Genomic DNA, 20971 nt, shown 5'->3' with positions numbered 1-20971 from the left:
AAGGTGCTGCTGGTGTCTCAGGTGTTACAGGTATTACAGTTGTTACATGTGTTATAGGTGTTTAAGGTATCACAGGTGTTAAAGTTGGTGTGTCTCTGTCACCTTCACCTGTGACTTCCTCTCTCTGTATCAGTAAAAAACTTCCTGCTGTCGCCTGTTAGATCAAAGATCCTACACAGGTACAGGTACACACCCTGCCTTTAGTCTCACAGTGATGTCATCATGTGAACACATGGTGGGCGGAGCTTCAGGTAAACCTCAGCACTCTGTGGTGAAACCTGAGCCCGCCATGTCGAGTGTTGTCCTGAGACTTACTCTAGTCCTGACAGTCAGAGAGAAGGGTTCAAAACACACACACACACACACACACACACACACACACACACACAGACTTATATCTGATTCTTTTGGGTTTCTGTAAAATGTTCAGACTCGTTTTTCCCCTTTGAACCTGTCTGACTGCTATACCTGTTTCCTCCACACAGACCCCCCTCCCCCCTCACAGACACAGACACACTCAGTCACACACAGTCACACACACACACACACACATGCACATTGTTTTGCTGCTTTGTCTTCAGGCTTTTGTTCTCTGAGTCCCTCCCCCCGGAGAAGATGGTCCAATCATATCACAGCAATGAAATATTTTCTTTCAGGCAGATTCTCACAAAAAGTCACCTTTCTTGTTTTTGGTACATAAGAGCAGCTGATTTAGCTCCTGACCTTTGACCTCTGGGCCGTGTTTGTGCTTTTGGAGATTTGTTCATGTAAATATCAGACTAATAATCTGTCTTTATGTGAGCTTTATTGGACTAACGGACCGTCCAACTACAACCAGTCACATTACAACTTTATTTATTTACATGTTAGCAACAACTAGCAGCTAGCTGAGTCTGCTGTAACCAAGCTCTGCAGCCGTCTTCATATTGAATCTGTGACGGCATGATATTGGCGTCCCGATAAAAAATTGGGACGCCAATTTCCTCCCCCCATTACGCCTCCACCACATTCAGACTGATGGAGAAACATCACAGAGGTGTAAATATGGCGGATACTGCTTTCGAGCCCATATTATGCCCTTTTTGGGGTTCGTATATTTAATCTATGTACCTACTTTTGTATGTTCAAGTCCGAAAAAAGTGTCTGTTTTCATGTACTGCTCCTCCTTGCTCCCTCTACGCTCTGAGTTCATCAGCTGCACTCTGTTGAGCCCACACTGTTAGACCCCACGTGGGCCAAGTCCGCTCTGATTGGTCTGCCGATCCGCTCTGTCGTTATTGGTCAGTTGCTCAGCACGCGTCTCGGAAATTTCAACATGAGCTGCTGGGCTTGCCACAACGAGCCAATGGGCTTAGATCAGTGATCTCACACTGACAATGACACCGCACTGACAATTTTTTATCGAGGGGGGCTAGAACCGAGCGTTACATGCAGCTAATGCTACAGCTAACAGAAGGACGTAGGAGAAGCCGCGTTTCCACGGACTTTGAATTTTTGCACATTTGTGCCTAAACATGCACAGGACACTTGGAAAACACACTAAAGAGCATATAAAACCAGAAAAAGCATGACTTAGACTTAGACTTAGACTTTCTTTATTGTCATTCAAACTTGTACTTTACAGTGCAGATAAGAACGAAATTTCGTTGCATTTGGCTCGTTGTAGTGCAGGATAAAAACAGCAGCATGTATTTACATATAAAAAATAAAAATAAGGTGCAGATATAAATAGATATAAAAAGAAAAACTATGAGTAAAAATACTATACAGATAAATACATTGCACGTTATATTGTGTTTTACAGTCCAGTGAGGTAGTCCTGTGTGGGGGTTTGAGGGGGAATGGAGGGATTATTAAGTCTTATGGCCTGTGGGAAGAAGCTGTTACAGAACCTGGAAGTTCTGCTTCGGAGGCTGCGGAACCTCTTTCCAGAGTCCAGCAGCGAAAACAGTCCTTGGTGGGGGTGGGAGGTGTCTCTGGTGTCTCTGCTGATAATATGGGACCTTTAAGAGAACCAAACTTGGACTGTTAGCTCGATCTCTGTTTCCACTGAGAGTCTCAATTCAGTTGTTTAGATTTGACTCTCCATGACCCTGATCCCTGATCCCCCCAACACACACACACAGACACACACACACACACACACACACACGCACACACACAGAAAACTGGTTCCCACGGGAGGGGGGAGTGGGAGCTTTCAAACAAGCTTCTCCCTGCTTCTCTCATCCCATGTGATAGTTTGTATTTTTGTGAGTGTGTGACTGCTCTACATATAGACGACATGCTGTGCAGCCATTGGCCGCTGTCTGCCCCAGATTTAGAACAGAGGTCTGCTCTGATTGGCTGTTTGATTATGAATGAACAGTGATGCAGGTTGTGTTTACAGATGAGGTCACATTCGGCATCTCTGCACATGATCAGTGTCCCACTCACTCTCTCTCTCTCTCTCTCTGCACAGTTAATTACAGCTGCTACGGGTTGAAAATGTCACATGACTTCCTTAAATTGAAGCATTCACGTTCCACTCACTTTGTTGTGCTTTTAACACACTTCAACAGTTGACCATGTCTCATTCAAGTTTCTCACACTTTATCCACTCATGAAATCAGAAATCAGGTTGTTGTAGCTGCAGGCTCTCAGGTTCAGGTTGTTGTAGCTGCAGACTCTCAGGTTGAGGTTGTTGTAGCTGCAGACTCTCAGGTTGAGGTTGTTGTAGCTGCAGACTCTCAGGTTGAGGTTGTTGTAGCTGCAGACTCTCAGGTTCAGGTTGTTGTAGCTGCAGACTCTCACAGTGACAGCAGGTTCAGGTTGTTGTAGCTGCAGACTCTCGGGTTCAGTTTGTTGTAGCTGCAGGCTCTCAGAGTGATAGCAGGTTGTTGTAGCTGCAGACTCTCAGAGTGACAGCAGGTTCAGGTTGTTGTAGCTTTGACTCTCAGGTTCAGGTTGTTGTAGCTGCAGACTCTCAGAGTGACAGCAGGTTCAGGTTGTTGTAGCTGCAGCCTCAGGGTCTGAGTAGACATACTGGTTTGTTTTGGAGACTCTGGTTTAACTGGCTCAGGGGACGCTGCTGAGGGAGGGGCTCCTTTAGACCCCTGAGGAGGTGTGTGGCTGACATGCTGCATGTAATGCTTCTGGAGCTGTTGAAGTCTAAAATAAGGCGAGCAGGAGAAGAGGAAGGTTACGTCAAGGAGTACCCATCATGATGTCACAGCAGAAGAAGAAACTGAGAGGAGAACTAAAGAACTGTAAATACAGAACAACGGGGGGAAGGCAGAAAGATGAAACACAGACCGTGTGTGTCAGTTTAATGATGTTCCTGTTTGTGAGGATGTTTCACTTCCTATCCGTTGACAGAGATTAATAAATCAGTGTTTGAACGCCCTTGATGGGAGCTGGTATGTTCTTTAGTGTGGAGAGTATTTTACTGCTGACACCAAAGCATGCTGATACACGATTGGTCAATATAGCTCAGACTACAAATGTAGTATGAACTGAAACCAGAACACTTGACAGTCCAGACCCCCGTCCTTGACAGTCCAGACCCCCACTCCCGGAGAAGCATTTTCTCATAGACTTCTATACAATCCTGTTTAAACAACGACAGGATTCACCCGCCTTAAAGAAGGAGTCAGTAGAAATGTTTGTAAACATTTAAACTGGGCCCCTCCTCCTGGGCTCATCGCCCCCTGCAGGATGTAGTGTGTACGTTTACTGCTTGTAGCTACACTGCAAGCTAACGCACGCTAGCACAAGCTAACCGCCGGTGTTTGTCACCTTCCTGTCCGCTTGGTATGACTTCGTCCAGCAGTGTTGCCCCCTGCTGGACACTAAAATAATGCAGGTGTAAGACTCCTCACTGTTACATCAAGAGAACATCATGTTCTGATATATCTGAGGTGACATCATCATCTTTAGTTTGTTTCATGCAAATCCACTTTCAGTGAAACCAGAGACATTTGAATAACACACACACACACACACACAGACGAACGCATACACACAGACGAACACACACACACACACACACACACACACACACACGACCTGTGGTGTCTTTCATGTAGTCTGACTGCAGCTGCTGTCAGCTTCAGTTTGCTCTGACATCATAAAGAAATATGACATACATGTATAATGTTTATAGTTTATAAATACATGTTGAAGCCAGAACCTTCAGCAGTGATCTTCTTGTTATGTAAGTTAACATACACACGAGGTGAAGATGTTCTGAACATCAGACAAACGAATCACAGCAGAGCAACGTCTCCACCTCGTGTGTATGTTAACTTAAATACAACAAGCGGAGAATAGTGATAACTAAAGTAAAATTCAACTAAGCCTACAGATTATTTCGCTCCACCAACTCACCTAGTTCCACAGTTTAACTGAAACTAGACTGTCATTAAAGGAGCAATATGTAACTCTGACACCTAGTGTTTAAAATGGGTACTGCAGTCTAAATTCTAATTCTTCTTATTAGAAACATGCAGAGGCTTTTTAGGTCGGGTACAATCACTTCTATCTGAACCAGTTCTCTTGCTGCTTCCATCGCTGCAACACCTGTTGACCTGATAACTGCTCTCATATCTGGCAAACCGAGGGGCGTCCAAAACGGCCGTGTGGGGGTGCCTTAAAACCGCCTACCTTCTCTGGTCCATAACAAATCCAGAGCATTCAGGACCAGAATCTAAAGTTAGAAGGAGGACATACTGGCTGCTGCATTGTTGTCAGAGAAGCCAGCACTTCAACATAGCATGATTCCTTAATGTCTGATCAGTAAGCTCACTTTATCATTTCATCTCACTGATTGATCCTTTAATCTAACAGATCCTCTGTGCTGTTCATACCACAGAGAATAAATCATGTTTCTATCATTCTCCAGTTTGTGTCAGTATCAGATAACAATGATGGCTACATGTTAGTGTAAAATCAGTCAGTCTAGCATTGGGAAACTCTCTGACTTGTACGAACTAATCTAACAGCAACACAAACCTTGACACACCCCTTCTGCTCATTTGTGTCTGTGTTGTTTCAGTGAATCAGAGTATGTTGTAAAGCCTGTGTTCTGTTGACTCAGCATCTCCAGATAATCCTCTCACCGCCTGTCAGAGATGATCTCATCTGTGATAAACGGAAAAACCTCAAGAAGAAAACAGCTTCAGTCCGGGTCTTTGTGTTGCACATGCCTCACCATGACGACCAAAACAACCACAAACTCTTCTTCTCACTTTTGTGTTTGATCATAAAGATATCTCATTTTGAACGATAGAAACAGGACAATCATTGGCTTCACTGAATATCAAATGTGCCTGCAGTAACCTGGTCAGACCTGAGACGTGGTTGCTATCTAAGATTATGTATATGAAGTGGGCGTGGCCACAGTGATGTCACCTTTTGTTTTGACCATATTTGGACAAGTGGGTGGAGCTGGAGAGCATGCACACCAGAAGTTTATAATAAGCACTAATAAACAGTGTGTGTGTGTGTGTGTGTTTCAGTACACGCGGGTGTGGATCCCGGATGCTGACGATGTGTGGAAAGCTGCAGAGATCGTCAAAGACTACAAAGATGGAGATCCTGTTCTTCACCTCAAACTGGAGGATGAGACGGTCAGAAGTCACCTTTAATATAATTAAATACACATTTATTAATCTGTCAGTAACGCAAACACCTTATAATGTCAAACATTGATTTATTTAACAACATGTTTGTTACCATGACGTCGGTCAGTCTTTCTCACCTGAAAACATCTAACACTATAAAAATACAAACCAGAACTTTATTTAAAACCATTTGGTTTGTGTTTATAAAGACTGTCTGATTGTGTGTTCTCTGAGATTTGTTTGGATTGATCCTGTATTGATCCTGTATTGATCCTGTATTGATCCTGTTTTGATCCTGTATTGATCCTGTTTTGATCCTGTTTTGATCCTATTTTGATCCTGTATTGATCCTGTATTGATCCTGTTTTGATTGTGTTTTGATCCTGTCTTGATCCTGTCTTGATCCTGTCTTGATCCTGTTTTGATCCTGTCCTGATCCTGTTTTGATCCTGTATTGATCCTGTATTGATCCTGTCCTGATCCTGTTTTGATCCTGTCCTGATCCTGTATTGATCCTGTATTGATCCTGTCCTGATCCTGTCCTGATCCTGTATTGATCCTGTATTGATCCTGTCCTGATCCTGTTTTGATCCTGTATTGATCCTGTCCTGATCCTGTTTTGATCCTGTATTGATCCTGTATTGATCCTGTTTTGATCCTGAATTGATCCTGTCCTGATCCTGTATTGATCCTGTCCTGATCCTGTTTTGATCCTGTTTTGATCCTGTATTGATCCTGTTTTGCTCATCATTCAGCCTCTGGAGTACGCGGTGGGTCCTAAGTCGAACCCGCTCCCGTTCCTTCGTAATCCAGACATCCTGGTGGGAGAGAATGACCTGACAGCGCTTAGTTACCTGCACGAGCCCGCTGTCCTGCACAACCTCAGGGTTCGATTCATCGAGTCCAACCACATTTACACGTACTGCGGTCAGTCACACACCTGTCCTCAGCATCCATCGTTTATTTATTGTATGTTGTGAGGAGTATTTGAATAACATTTAAGATCATATGATGTCATGATGTGTGTGCAGGCATTGTGCTGGTGGCCATCAACCCATACGAGCAGCTGCATATTTATGGCGAGGAGGTGATCGAGGCGTACAGCGGGCAGAACATGGGCGACATGGACCCTCACATCTTCGCTGTGGCTGAGGAGGCGTACAAACAGATGGCCAGGTATCAAACACAGGCAGGATATGATGTCATCAGTTTAACACCTTGATGTCTATGTGGAGACTTTTGATTAAAGTTTGACTTCATTTTGAAAGTTCAAACCTTTCCTGTTTGTGTGTGTTTATCTGCAGAGACGAGAGGAATCAGTCCATCATTGTCAGCGGAGAATCCGGAGCGGGAAAGACGGTTTCTGCAAAGTACGCCATGAGGTTCTTCGCCACGGTGGGAGGCTCAGCGAATGACGCCAATGTGGAGGAGAAGGTGCTCGCCTCCAGCCCCATCATGGAGGTCAGTGTTTATAACGCTCTGACTTTAACTGCACGTTCATGATGTCCAACCTTTCGCTTTGACTGTACGTTGATCACGCTCCGGCCTCTCGCTCTAACTGTATGCTGATGACACTCACACCTCTCACTTTAACTGTATATGTTGATGACGGTCATACATCTTGCTTTAACTGTACGCTGATGACGCTCATACCTCTCACTTTAACAGTATGCTGATGATGCTCTCACTGTCACATTATGTAGATGATCCTCTAACTGTCACGTTATGATGCTGTGCTCTGTGCTCATCAGGCGATAGGAAACGCTAAAACCACAAGAAACGACAACAGCAGTCGTTTTGGAAAATACATCCAGATTGTATTCAGCCGACAATACCACATCATCGGCGCCAACATGAGAACCTACCTGCTGGAGAAGTCTCGAGTCGTGTTTCAGGTCAGTCTGTCTCCACCTACAGTACATTTTTAGCAGCATTTTTATACAGTTTTAGCTGTAATAAGGCAAAGAGGGTATTTTTAACCCTCAGTGTTGTCTGACAGGCGGTGGATGAGAGGAACTATCACATCTTCTACCAGCTGTGTGCTTCAGCCAGTTTACCTGAGTTCAAAGACCTTGGCCTCAGTGAGTACACTTGTTTGTGTCTACCTGCTGTCAGCACTATCAGGTGTTCATAAATATCCTCAGACTGTAACAGGAAGTTCAGCAGATTATAAACAACACCAAAGGTGCTGGACCAACAACATGAATGATGTTGGTAGTTGATGCAGGTTTAAGGATCAGACAGCTGAACATAAAAAATAAATTCATAAATCCAGGTGATGAGAACTCTGATTAAAGCTGGTTTGTGACATCCTGAGGTCCTGAAAGTTAAAGCTGCGATTTCATGTTTTGACATAAAATATGATGCAGCTTTTATTGCACAACAACTGAAAGATAAAAAGCAATAAATAGAGATATTATAAAACAAAATATTTTATAGATGCATGTTTACGACGCATTGTGTCTCTGTGTTCAGCCAGTGCCGAAGATTTCAACTTCACATCTCTGGGCGAGAACATCTTCATTGAGGGAGTGAACGATGCAGAAGACTTCAAAAAGACCAGAGAGGCCTTCACTCTGCTGGGTGAGGACACACACACACACACACACATACACACACATACACACACAGGAGGACACACACACACACACACAGGAGGACACACACACACACACACACACACACACACACACACACATGCAGGAGGACACACACACACACACACATACACATTCACACACAGGAGGACACACACACACACACACACACACACACACACAGGAGGACATACACAAGAGGACATGTGTGTTACATGTGTGTGTGTTTCAGGTGTGAAGGAGAGCAGTCAGATCAACATCTTTAAGGTGGTCGCCTCCATCCTTCATCTTGGAAATGTTGAGATCTGCTCCGAGCGAGATGGAGAGTCCTGCCGCATCTCAGTAGGTTGCCTTGTTTACAGCTACAGTTCATCAGGTAAGCGTGTGTGTTCGCCCTCTAACAGGTGTGTGTTTGTGTGTCACAGAGGGACGACCCCCACCTGCAGCACTTCTGCAGGCTGTTGGGGGTGGAGCAGAAGCAGATGGAGCACTGGCTCTGTCACAGGAAGTTGGCGACCAGCGCTGAGACGTACGTGAAGAAGATGTCAAGCAAACAGGCGTCAAACGCCTGCAACGCGCTCGCCAAACACATCTACGCCCGAATGTTCGACTGGATCGTGGAACACATCAACATGTCACTGCAGACCTCGTCCAAGCAGCACTCGTTTATCGGCGTCCTCGACATCTATGGGTAAGACAGACGCCGTCAACCCTGCAAGTCTGGATCAAACATTTGTAACTTAATACTTAAATATTTTTGTCTGTTCACACTTCGACTGAACTTTTAACCATGTATGCTGTGCACAGTCTGTTTCCACGGACTGTGCAACAACTTTTTTTTGTCACCTTAAGTTTGACATTTTGTTTGCCGCCATCTTGTTTAAAAATCCAGAAGTGACTCCTCCCTCTCTTCCAAATATGGTCATAGCTAGCTGGGTTAGTTTGTAAATCACCTGGGATAGATAGATAGATAGTTAACAGCAGATTTTTTAACAAATGCTACTTGCTTAAAAGAGTACTATAAACTTCTGATTTATGTCTCAGTGTTTGATGATGATGATGATGATGATGATGATGACGATGACGATTACAATGTGTTTGATGTTTTGCAGGTTTGAGACGTTTGAGGTGAACAGTTTTGAGCAGTTCTGCATTAACTATGCTAACGAGAAGCTCCAGCAGCAGTTTAACTCTGTGAGTGTGGATCTAATGACCTTTATGAATGTTTGTCTCCTCTCTCTGTGTTCGAGTGAGCATCATGCTGCTTTTCTCTTTATATACCATTACCCCCCGTATTAAGTGTACGATTGTATAACGTCTTCATTACGGATGGACATGCTTGTGACCATGAGGTGACACAGTATTTGAGGTGTAAGAGAATCATAGCATGCTGATGACGCTCTCACTTTAACTGTATACTGATGACGCTGCAACTTTAACTGTATGCTGATGACACTATCACTTTAACTGTATGCTGATGACACTATCACTTTAACTGTATGCTGATGACACTATCACTTTAACTGTATGCTGATGACGCTGCAACTTTAACTGTATGCTGATGACACTGCAACTTTAACTGTATGCTGATGACACTAGCACTTTAACTGTATGCTGATGACACTATCACTTTAACTGTATGCTGATGACGCTCTCACTTTAACTGTATGCTGATGACACTATCACTTTAACTGTATGCTGATGACACTATCACTTTAACTGTATGCTGATGACGCTATCACTTTAACTGTATGCTGATGACGCTCTCACTTTTACTGTATGCTGATGACGCTCTCACTTTTACTGTATGCTGATGACGCTCTCACTTTTACTGTATGCTGATGACACTATCACTTTGGTCCTCAGCACGTGTTTAAGCTTGAGCAGGAGGAGTACATGAAGGAGCAGATCCCCTGGACTCTCATAGACTTTTATGATAATCAGCCCTGCATCGACCTGATTGAGGCTCGACTCGGCATCCTGGACCTGCTCGATGAAGAGTGTAAAGTAAGTATGCTGATGGTTAATTTCCTTAACTCTCTGAATTGAACGATGTGAAGCAGAATTCAACTGATGGTTTTGTTATTCAAAACACATCATCTCCACCTTCAGGTGTTTTATGGACCACTTTTTGTTTCAGGTGCCGAAGGGGACAGAACAGAACTGGGCCCAGAAGCTCTACAAGCAGCACTCCAGCAGCGCTCACTTCCAGAAACCTCGAATGTCCAACATCTCCTTCATCATCATTCACTTCGCTGACAAGGTGAGAAAGCTTTTTTGACACTTAACGCCCCTTTAATGTGATCGTAGTTTGGTTTGAGAGACAAACTCACTGCAAACAGAGCCCGCTGATAACTCAAGTTCAAAATCAAGTTTTCTTAGCATTCAAGTCCTTTTATAGCCATTTCAACAATACAGTTGATAGGAATTTGTCTTGGTGTGCTCACATATATCACACAATGACATGAATGCACAGACATAAACACCACATAATGCACAATACACATGTCAGTGGCGATGTTTCCAGCCTTCCTGAAGATTCTGGTGTTGTAGTGTGAGGCTATGGTAGGCAGACTGCAGCCAATGATCTTGGAGGCTCTGCTCACTACTTTCTCTGTCTGTTGTTTATCCTGGCTGGTCATGTTGCCATGCCAGGACAGGATAGAGAAGGTCAGCACGCTTTCTATGTCTGCTCAATAGAAATGGGTCATACCTTTCTGGCTAACCCTGAATTTCCTCAGCTGACGGAGGAAGTAGAGTCTCTGATGTGCTTTGCTAACAATGAGACTGATGTTCCGGTCCCATGAGAGGGACTGGTGTATCGTGGTACCTAAGAAGCAGAAGGAGAAGACCCTCTCAACATGGCCGTTGATGGAGAGGGGGAGATGTTTGGCTGCCTTATTTCTAGTCAACTATGAGCTCTTTGGTTTTAGATGTACTGAGGATTAGGTTGTTGTCCTCACACCACCTCACCAGCTGTTCTACTTCACTCCGGTAAACAGATTCATCACCATTGTGGTATCATCTGCACATTTTAATAGTTTGACTGATGTTGAATGGGATAAACAGTTGTTGGTATAAAAGAGGAGACAGGACACACCCTTGTGGGGCGCCGGTGTTAAGAACCATGGTTGATGACACATGATTATGAATATTGTTTCCTACAGGACAAGAAGTTCAGGATCCATTGACACAGTACAGCATTTACACCTATTTTCTACCTGTGTGACATTGTGTTCACTGACCTTCTTTTCTCCTCAGGTGGAGTATCAGTGTGAAGGTTTCCTGGAGAAAAACAGAGACACGGTGTACGATGAACAGATCAACATCCTGAAGGCCAGTCAGGTATGTCTCCGTCCACACGACAGGATCATCTTTAATAAACATGATGTAAACTCGTATGCATGTAGAGAGTCCCTCACGTCTTCAGACGTAGAGATGAGAGAAAGAATCTCTTTAAATTTCATTCAAACAGAAAACTGCAGCTTCATCAGTTTGTTCTTTGTTCAGTTTTGTTCTCAGCTTCACAACAAATGGAGGATCGTGGGTTTTCTGAATTTTTGGATTTGATTAAAAACACAGAAACTGACGTGATGGAAGTAAAGCATTAAGCTCAACCTGCAGATACATAAAAACCATCAATAGGTTAAATAATACAGTCAAATAGAGAGTACATGTTTACAGGTTTATGTAGTTCTTAGTGTTAGAGCTGCTGGTTACTCTGGGTTTAGATCAAACTGGATCTTTTGTCTTCAATTCTATAAAAAGTTCCTCAGTTTGTGATTCACAGAAATGATGAAGCTTTAAATACATCTCAGCTTGGAAAGGATTTCCTTCCTCTCTTCTCCCTCAGCAGAGCTCGTTAGCTTGTTAGCTTGTTAGCTTGTTTCGCAAAGTTAAGATAGTGGAACATTAATAATATCCACATCATGATTTAAATGTTGACCTTTGACCTGTGTCAACACCAGAGAGAAACTTTGTTAAACAGCTCGTCAACACAAAGCACCACACTTCAGTTTGACCACCTTCAAAATTAAAGCACCACATTTCAGTTTGTCCACCTTCAAAATAAAAGCACCACACTTCAGTTTGACCACCTTCAAAATAAAAGCACCACACTTCAGTTTGACCACCTTCAAAATAAAAGCATCATATGTTATAATGTCTACAAGGGGAAGCTGAAACTGACAGAGCAGAGAAGGAAATATTTAATGGATGCAGTGTGGACATCTAGCATCTGATGCTGCACGATGTGACGTCACATGCTGTTAGGACATGGTGTGAGAGACTCATTCAGATTGTTTCACAGAGATCATGAAATCATTGAGGCGTGCAGTCTGGCTCGGCATATGAAGGGTGATGAAGAATTGGGTCAGAGCTGTTGTGTTTGTTCACTCATCGTTCAGATCTCGTCACTGTGGACTTCACAGACTTATTGTGAGCAGCTTCACCCTCACTGTGAGCCTGTAGCCCGTTCAGAGCGCCGTTTCAAGCCGTGATATTTACGCCCCTGTGACGTTACTCCCTCAGTCTGAATGTCGTGGAGGTGTAATGAGGGGATGAAGTGACCCCCCCCCCCCATAGGAGGTTACAGAGGAGAGAGGGGATCAGCTGAGTCAGCGGGAGAGAACAGCGCTGTGTGTGTGTGTGCATGTCTGACTGTGTGTGTATGTGGAGCTCCTGCAACACCTTAAACCAATGTGACCTCTCAGACTGGGATGCCGATAAAAAGCTGTTTCTGAATCATGACTGTACAAAGATGTGATGACTGCTGAGATTAGATTCGGAAAGGCAGTCTGAAAAGGACTCTGTCGTCCTTTTCAGACTGGTACCTACAAGTCTGACAGAGATTAAAGCGCGTCCCTCACACACACTAAACATGTCCGTCCTCGTCCTTTGGTGCTGCATGTATGAACTCAAACTTCTGAATCTGTTGGACACTGTGCAGTGTGATGGGGGAGGGGGAGGGGGGGGAGAAGTGTGAAAGCCCCATTCTGTAAAGTGTCAGGAGTTCCTGTGTGACAGAGGCTTTAAATTCTTCTTTCCTTCCTCTGAAGTCTTTATTAGTTTAATGTGGCTGTGTTGAAAACTAAATTCTGATTGGTTGGATTATTTCTTGTAAATGAATGATGATGACCTCACAGCCTGATCAACATGGCCACCTGTTTCTCTCAGTTCCAGCTGGTAGCTGATCTGTTCCACGAGAAGGATGATGCCCCCCCGAAGTCGTCCAGAGTGAACGTCCGAGCAGCGAAGAGCGTCCCCAAGGCGCCCAACAGAGAGCACAGGAAGACGGTGGGACACCAGGTGAGCTCACAGTGACCCCTGCAGGATGCTGCCAGGACCCACAGTCAGATTCAGAGTTTAATGGTGCCCATGTTTGTGTGTTTTCAGTTCCGCAGCTCCCTGCACCTCCTCATGGAGACTCTGAACGCCACCACGCCTCACTACGTCCGCTGCATCAAACCCAACGACGAAAAAGAGGCCTTCTCGTGAGTCCTGCTGAGATTTTGATTATTTCACTCAGCTGCTGGGAGAGTTCACTGAGAGATGAACAGCAGGGGGAGCTATTTCTCCAGTCTGTGCCTTTAAATGACGCAGAAGATGAAGTTGTTCTAAATGTCTGGTCTGTCCCCCCCCCCCCCCCCCCCCCCGGATATGACGTCTGTGTTAGAACCAGAAGGTTACATCCTCTACATCACTGTACACATCCAGGTTTTCAGATCTTTACAGGAAGTGACATTTAGTCAAGGCAGCAATATGTAACTCTGACCCCTAGTGTTCAAAATGGGAACTGCAGTCACAATTCTAAACATTGTAGAGAGCTGTCTCCCCCCGCCTCCTCCTCTCTAGAGTCGATGTTCAAACAGGTCAACATGTGGTGGACACTGAAGCTTCAGTGTTTATCCAGCTCTGCATCGGTCTGTAAACCTTTCTGCGTTCTAACCTCTCTCCATTTTTCAAAAACATCTCCAATATTGATCCTAGTTTGAGCACGTTTCTGCTCGTGGAGCTTATTAGAAACATGCAGAGGCTTTTTAGGTCGGGTACAATCACTTCTATCTGAACCACTTCTCTTGCTGCTTCCATCGCTGCAACATCTGTTGACCTGATAACTGCTCTCATATCTGGCAAACCGAGGGGCGTCCAAAACGGCCGTGTGGGGGTGCCTTAAAACCTCCTACCTTCTCTGGTCCAAACAAATCCAGAGCATTCAGGAGCAGAATCTAAAGTTAGAAGGAGGACATACTGGCTGCTGCATTGTTGTCAGAGAAGCCAGCACTTCAACATAGCATGATTCCTTAATGTCTGATCATATAGTAAGATCACTTTATCATTTCACTCACTACACATCTCACTGATTGGACATTTCATCTTTGTCATTTCCACTCAGAGAGACCTTTTAGTTACAGAGGACACACCACACTGCATTCATAACAACAGATCTTCTTGTCTGCTGCATTAATCAGATAGTTTGTGTCACGTTGGTGTTTAAATAATTAGTTTGAAGCCAACACAACATTTGTATATCATAAACAGACTGTGCTGTCTGTCCGATGTTTTCCGGCTGTTTGTGACAGACCATCATTGTTTGCTGAACTCTGTGTGTCAGGGAGGTGAAATTAAATCACAGTCACATGTTAGTGAGTCTCTGCTAGCAGCTAACAGCTAGCAGCTAACAGTCGGCTGAAGTATCTGTCCTCACGCTGGGATGTCGAGGAGGACGACAAGGTAGGAGGAAGGTTCTCTGACCGACCTGAAACTATGATTCTAAACTGACACAGACCAGTTAAACAGTCTGATTTAAGACCCGACACAGACCAGTAAACAGACCAGACACAGACCAGTAAACTGACCAGTTAAACTGACCAGTTAAACGGTCTCCTGTCTGTGCAGGTTCGACTCGAGGCGAGCCGTGCAGCAACTTCGAGCCTGTGGCGTCCTGGAGACCATCCGGATCAGTGCAGCCGGGTACCCGTCCAGGTGAGTCCTCGTCCATCTTTTGGATGGTTTTATATCCTGAGTTATCCTCCTGAAGTTAGTTTCATTCGGAGGACTCACAGATCATGAGTCTGCAGAAACAGGAAGTGAACTGGTGTTTGTTACACACCTGTTGATCACCTGAACACATGAATCTGTTTATGTGACAGACTGTCACACAGACTGAAACAGAAGAAACCTGTGTCTTTGTCTCCAGGTGGACGTACCCAGACTTCTTCAGCAGGTATCGAGTTCTGCTGAAGAAATCCGACATGATGTCATCAGACAAGAAGCAGGTGTGTCGAAACCTGCTGGAGACTCTGATCAAGGTGAACGGCACTGACATCGTCCTTTAGGGCTGATATTCAGATATTACTTTAGAATTACTGCATAAACAATAATCATTTAATACAGGACGTTTTTATCACATCCGTCTGTGTCCCAGGAGCCCGACATGTTCCAGTTTGGAAAGACCAAGATCTTCTTCCGGGCGGGGCAGGTGGCGTACCTGGAGAAGCTCCGGACCGATAAGTTCCGCGCGGCTTGCATCAAGATCCAGAAGACGGTCCGAGGATGGCTGCAGAGGGTTCGATACCGCAAGATCAGAAAGACCGCCATCACCATACAGAGATACGGCCGAGGATACCTGGCCCGCAGGTGAGCCCGGCCTCCTCACTATCCTCGTTCCCCTGAGATGTTGGTGCTGTCACAATACCAGGATTTAAACTCTCACATTAGGCCCCTCCCCCACAGCCTGAGATATTACTATAACCACGCCTCCATGATACTAACGAGCCGTTAAATGATTTACGTTAAGCTGGACTCCTTCAACACTTTTAGATAAACTACATTTATTTATCAGACAGGTAAGGAAGAGAAGGAGGAGGCCGTCACATATAACAAACACTGACTTAGTAACATACGACCATTGGCATCGTTAGGATTCATGCGTCGAACTGCTCGAATGCAGCACATAAATCCCCGTGTTGCCACAATAAATCACAATGTTGCCTTTTGTACAAAAACACTGGGTAACTTTGTTCACATATTTGTGTAACATGTTCCCATGATGCAGTGGTGCAGGCTGACTAACAGGTCTCTGATGTTTGTCCTCCTCAGGTACGCAGAGTTCCTGCGTCTCAGTCGAGCGGCGCTCATCTGTCAGAAACAGTACCGCATGGTGAGAGACAGACGGGCGTTCCTGAGGGTGAGACAGGCCGTGGTGACCATCCAGGCCTACAGCCGAGGGATGTACACACGCAGGATATTTAAGGAGGTACACACACGCATGCACACGCACGCACGCACACACACGCACACACACACACACACACACACAAACTCTCTCCCTCCTCTTCATCCCTCTCTCTCTCTCCTCTTCAGTTCCTCCTACACCACAAAGCGATGATCATCCAGCGCAGCGTTCGCGGCTGGTTGGCGAGGAAAAAGTTCCAGCGAGCGCGTAACGCCGCCGTCATCATTCAGTGTGCATTCAGGCGAACGCGGGCGAAGAAGCAGCTGCAGCAGCTAAAGATCGAGGCCCGCTCCGCCCAACATCTGAAGAACCTCAACTCAGGGATGGAGAACAAGATCGTACAGCTGCAGAGGAAGATGGACGATCAGGTACACACACACACACACACACACACACACACACACACACACACACACACACACATTACCTGTACGTATTCAGCATTACGACCTCTACATGCCCTCCCTGTCGTCTGTTTCAGTCCAAAGGGTACCGCAATCAGAACGAGCAGCTAGTGCAACAGAACTCCGGCCTGGGCCTGGAGGTGAACAAGCTGCAGAAACAGCTGGAGCTGATGAAGAGTCAGCAGGTAGATGGAGGCCAGCTGCTGTCTCTGCAAGAGGAGCTGGAGAGGCTGAGGGAGGAGCTGAAGGACACCAACGCTGAGCGGAAGAGGATGGAGGAGGAGCACGGCTCGGAGAAACTCACGCTCCAACAGGTGAGAGCGTGGAGCAGCTTTATCCTCGTATTGTGATCCTGTGATCACTGCATGCTCTGAGCCACACACACCTGCATGTCCAGCATGGCTATAACAAAGAGAGATAAAGTCTGAACTGTTACTGAGCCTTCAGGTGTTCTGGTTTTATTTTGAAGGTGCAATTTGTAACCTCTGCTGTTCAAAGACTTTAAATCAAAACTATAACACAAGAAGAAGTTTGATGATATCATAAAGTCAAGTGGGATTATGGGAGCTGTTGTCTTTATGAAGACTTACAGACGATCAGCGTATGTTTGGATAAATGAGCCCTTAAACATCATAAACTAAGTGTGTATAATAACAGAGAGCATGATCAGGTATGTGACGGTGTTTCCTGTGTCCTCCTCAGAGGGTGAAGGAGCTGGAGACAGAAAACGGTCTCCTGAAGAGCGAGAAGGAGGAGCTTAACCAGAGGATACTGCAGCACTCGCAGAGCTCTGAAGGTGAGGTCCAAGTCTGACCTGTAAACGAGTCTGAAACTCTAAATGTAAACTAAATGTGACCATCTTACCGTGTGTGTGTGTGTGTGTGTGTGTGTGTGTGTGTGTGTGTGTGTGTGTGTGTGTGTGTGTGTGTGTGTGTGTGTGTGTGTGTGTGTGTGTGTGTGTGTGTGTGTGTGTGTGTGTGTGTGTGTGTGTGTGCGCCAGTGGACGGCAGCAATGCGTCTCAGAGGGAGGCGTCTCTGCAGACCGAGCTGGATGCGGAGCGTCAGCGTTACCAGAACCTCCTCAAAGAGTTCTCCAGGCTGGAGCAGAGATACGACAACCTGAAGGAGGAGGAGTCTCTGAGCAAGGTGGGAGATACTCCGCCTCACAGCCACGCATTTAACCTATCGTACCTCATATTGTAATATTAACTCCGCCCCCATCATGGTCCAGTTCCAGCCTGGCCACAGGAGGAACCCGTCCAATCAGAGCAGCCTGGAGTCGGACTCCAACTACCCGTCCATCTCCACCTCGGAGGTGGGAGACACCGAGGACGCCATCCAGCTGGTGGAGGTGAGTCAGTTAGAAGGGATGAATGAGGGTGGGGTCTGCAAGGGGACGGGGCTTACCTGAGTGTGACGCTGTGTCTCTACCTGAGCAGGAGATGGGCGTGGAGAAGGCAGCGATGGACATCAGTCTGTTCATGAAGCTGCAGAAGAGAGTAAGAGAGCTGGAGACGGAGAGGAAGAGGCTGCAGCTCAGCGTGGACAAGATGGAGGAGCTCAACAAGCGCAAGGTTGCTCTTCAGTATATATATGTTTATGTTTATATTATATTAATACAATGAATCAACTATCTGGGGTGGAGGAAGGTTGCAGAGGGAGCAGGCTAGAGCAGATTAAAAAAGGTGGTATGAGTGCGATTAGCAAACAGGATCAAATCAGCTGATTAGGGCTTGCATGAGATCAGCTGTTATGGTAGCAGAGCGGGACTCCATGGCCTGCTAACGCTATGCTCAATTTGTGTAACACATGATTACAAAAACATTTTAATCTATCGAGGTATCTGCAGAACAGCAACTCCCACGTTCTCCGAGGTCACTGTTTACCAGATGTTTGAAGAAGGTTGGAGAAGGGGGGGGGGGGGCGTGTGTGTGACAACATGACACGAAGGATCCTGACAGAGAGAGACCTTTGTTAGAAAAAAAAATCTTCATTTTGATACCTATATGTTTCCCCCCACAGAGCTCCGAGTCGAGGAGTCCCACCTCTGAGCAGGAGAAAGCAGACAACGCTTACAACAACCTGAAGGTTCACACACACATCACCTCACCCCTCACTCACTCACAAGCTGCATTTCAAATCAGATGATAATAATGTCTGCTGTCGCCATGGCTACACCCAGCCTTTGACATCTGAACCCGGTGTTGTCTGCCTGCAGAGACAGGAGCTGGAAACAGAGAACAAGAAGCTGAAGAACGACCTGAACGCACTGAGTAAGGCCGTCGCTGAGCGTGCGTCTCAAAACAACTCGTCCAATGAGCTGCAGGACAGCTACAACCTGCTGCTCAGTCAGCTCAAATCAGCCAATGAGGAGCTGGACGCGCGCAAGGAGGAGGTGCTTATTCTGAGGACGCAGATCGTCAGCACGGCGCAGCTGTTGGAGAAGAACGACCTTATAGTAAGTTTACTGCTTTACAACTTATTTACAACACAGAATCATCTGCATAATAATATCCACAGTGATATTAAACCAGCTGATGAAGTTCATATCATTGTGTATTGATGGTTGGGTTGCTGTAACTGTTTCCCTCTGATGGTTGTTTCAGAAGGACAGTGATAATGTTCCCGAGGTGAACAACAGTAAGGAGCCTGTGGACAAAGAGGAGGCGGTCAAAGCGTATCAAGGCCTGTGTGAGTCCAAAAAGTAAGTCACCTCATCTTCACCTGTTCATGACATTTAAAGAGACAGTACATGTGTGTGTGTGTTTTAGTGACTGATATCAGAATCAGAATTAGAATCAAAATCAGAATCAGAATCAGAGTTTATTGCCAAGTACATTTACACATACAAGGAATTTGACTTGGTGTATTGGTGCTAAACAGTTAACAAGGAAATAAAGCAGAACTAGCAACAACTTAAATAATACATTATAAGAAGCTATTACAATATATAAAATAGAATTTAAAAATATAAAATATAAAAAATAAAGATAAAAAACACAAAATGTACAAAAGGTGCAATGGTCTATGAGAAAAAATCTTAGTGTGTGTAACTACTCACAGAGTGCATGTAAGGAAGATACATTTTTAAGTCCAGTGGGCGTTAAAGTAACGCATAAAGAACAGTTATGATATACAGTTAGATATGAGGCTGCTGTAATCAACTTCAAACTGAAAGACGGAAACAAACACCGCAAAAAGTAATGGATCACATTTTACAAGTTTACCTGATGAAGTGAACGAAGACTACATACATACACTTTATGTTCATGTGGAGACATGGGTCTCTTTAGTTCTTTTTTCTGAGTAAACTTCCAGCACAATGATTGTTGCATGAGTAAGTCACCTGCTATTAACATCCCTGCCTGGTGATTGGATCACAGGAGGACGGCTCTGAGTTCACACTTTGATCTGAAGCCCTCTCTTCACATTTGAATAAACACAGAGCGTCATTCAGCGCCATTAGACGTTACAAACATGAAGCGACCACAACAGGCTGTCGTGTAGATTTAGAGATGTGCAGAGCGTCCTGACTGATCGGATCTCAGATCGCGCCCCGCGTCACGCCGAGCGTCAAAGCTGTCCACTGATCTGATCACTCAGGAGGGATATAAACAGGGTTTAAGTTCTCTGTGTTCCACCACCGTGTGGCGCTGCTGTTACTTTATCACTTTAGTTTCTACTTCCTGCATCTTTGGAACCAATAACCAGCCTGAATGTAGAAATGTAGATTTGATGTTGTTGTGAACAGATTAGACGCTTCTTTTTCATGTTTGTGAGTGGACTAACTCTTCAGTGTGTGTGCTCTGTCTTCTTCACTCTCTGCCTTGTTTCCTCCTCTTCCTCTGCTCAGCATCTCTCAGCAGGACTGGGGCTCTCTGAATGAAGATGGAGAGCTGGCTTTGGCTTACCAAGGCCTCAAACAAGTGGCCAGGTCTCTGTTTGCTCACTTCTTCTTCTTCTGCTGATACTGCTTGCTTTCTTTCCCTTTATTGTCTTCTCTTGTTAAATATCCAGCTCACTATTGAACATAGTCAAAGTCCCTGCTGAACCTGAGGGGGGGTATTCACCCAGCAGCAGGCACCATCGACTGTTGATGCATGAGGTTTGAAACACAGGAGGTGTAGACAC

The 20971-nt window shown here is 45.2% G+C and overlaps 1 protein-coding gene across 3 annotated transcripts in view; it reads left to right on the top strand.

Moving 5' to 3' along the window:
• myo5b (myosin VB) overlaps window positions 1–20971 on the top strand; it is a 37516-nt gene that overhangs the window by 4785 nt on the left and 11760 nt on the right. For 2 of the 3 annotated variants that reach the window (XM_065965493.1, XM_065965494.1), the window contains exons 2-29: window positions 5499–5609; window positions 6359–6530; window positions 6635–6779; window positions 6908–7064; window positions 7355–7498; window positions 7603–7684; window positions 8079–8186; window positions 8433–8542; window positions 8626–8891; window positions 9313–9394; window positions 10067–10207; window positions 10341–10463; window positions 11462–11545; window positions 13376–13507; window positions 13595–13692; window positions 15098–15184; window positions 15399–15510; window positions 15627–15838; window positions 16301–16457; window positions 16565–16804; window positions 16918–17154; window positions 17543–17636; window positions 17841–17986; window positions 18072–18191; window positions 18280–18414; window positions 18863–18928; window positions 19059–19298; window positions 19447–19544. In XM_065965493.1, coding sequence (XP_065821565.1) covers window positions 5499–5609; window positions 6359–6530; window positions 6635–6779; window positions 6908–7064; window positions 7355–7498; window positions 7603–7684; window positions 8079–8186; window positions 8433–8542; window positions 8626–8891; window positions 9313–9394; window positions 10067–10207; window positions 10341–10463; window positions 11462–11545; window positions 13376–13507; window positions 13595–13692; window positions 15098–15184; window positions 15399–15510; window positions 15627–15838; window positions 16301–16457; window positions 16565–16804; window positions 16918–17154; window positions 17543–17636; window positions 17841–17986; window positions 18072–18191; window positions 18280–18414; window positions 18863–18928; window positions 19059–19298; window positions 19447–19544 — 3899 coding nt within the window. The remainder of the gene's footprint in view (window positions 1–5498; window positions 5610–6358; window positions 6531–6634; window positions 6780–6907; window positions 7065–7354; window positions 7499–7602; window positions 7685–8078; window positions 8187–8432; window positions 8543–8625; window positions 8892–9312; window positions 9395–10066; window positions 10208–10340; window positions 10464–11461; window positions 11546–13375; window positions 13508–13594; window positions 13693–15097; window positions 15185–15398; window positions 15511–15626; window positions 15839–16300; window positions 16458–16564; window positions 16805–16917; window positions 17155–17542; window positions 17637–17840; window positions 17987–18071; window positions 18192–18279; window positions 18415–18862; window positions 18929–19058; window positions 19299–19446; window positions 19545–20971) is intronic. The other variant, XM_065965495.1, reaches the window with a different exon arrangement.

This window comes from Labrus bergylta, chromosome 17 (assembly GCF_963930695.1).
Source record: "Labrus bergylta chromosome 17, fLabBer1.1, whole genome shotgun sequence".
Classification (NCBI taxonomy): domain Eukaryota; kingdom Metazoa; phylum Chordata; class Actinopteri; order Labriformes; family Labridae; genus Labrus; species Labrus bergylta.
Note: the sequence above shows the minus strand (reverse complement) of the source record. Positions and strands in the feature narration are given on the sequence as shown.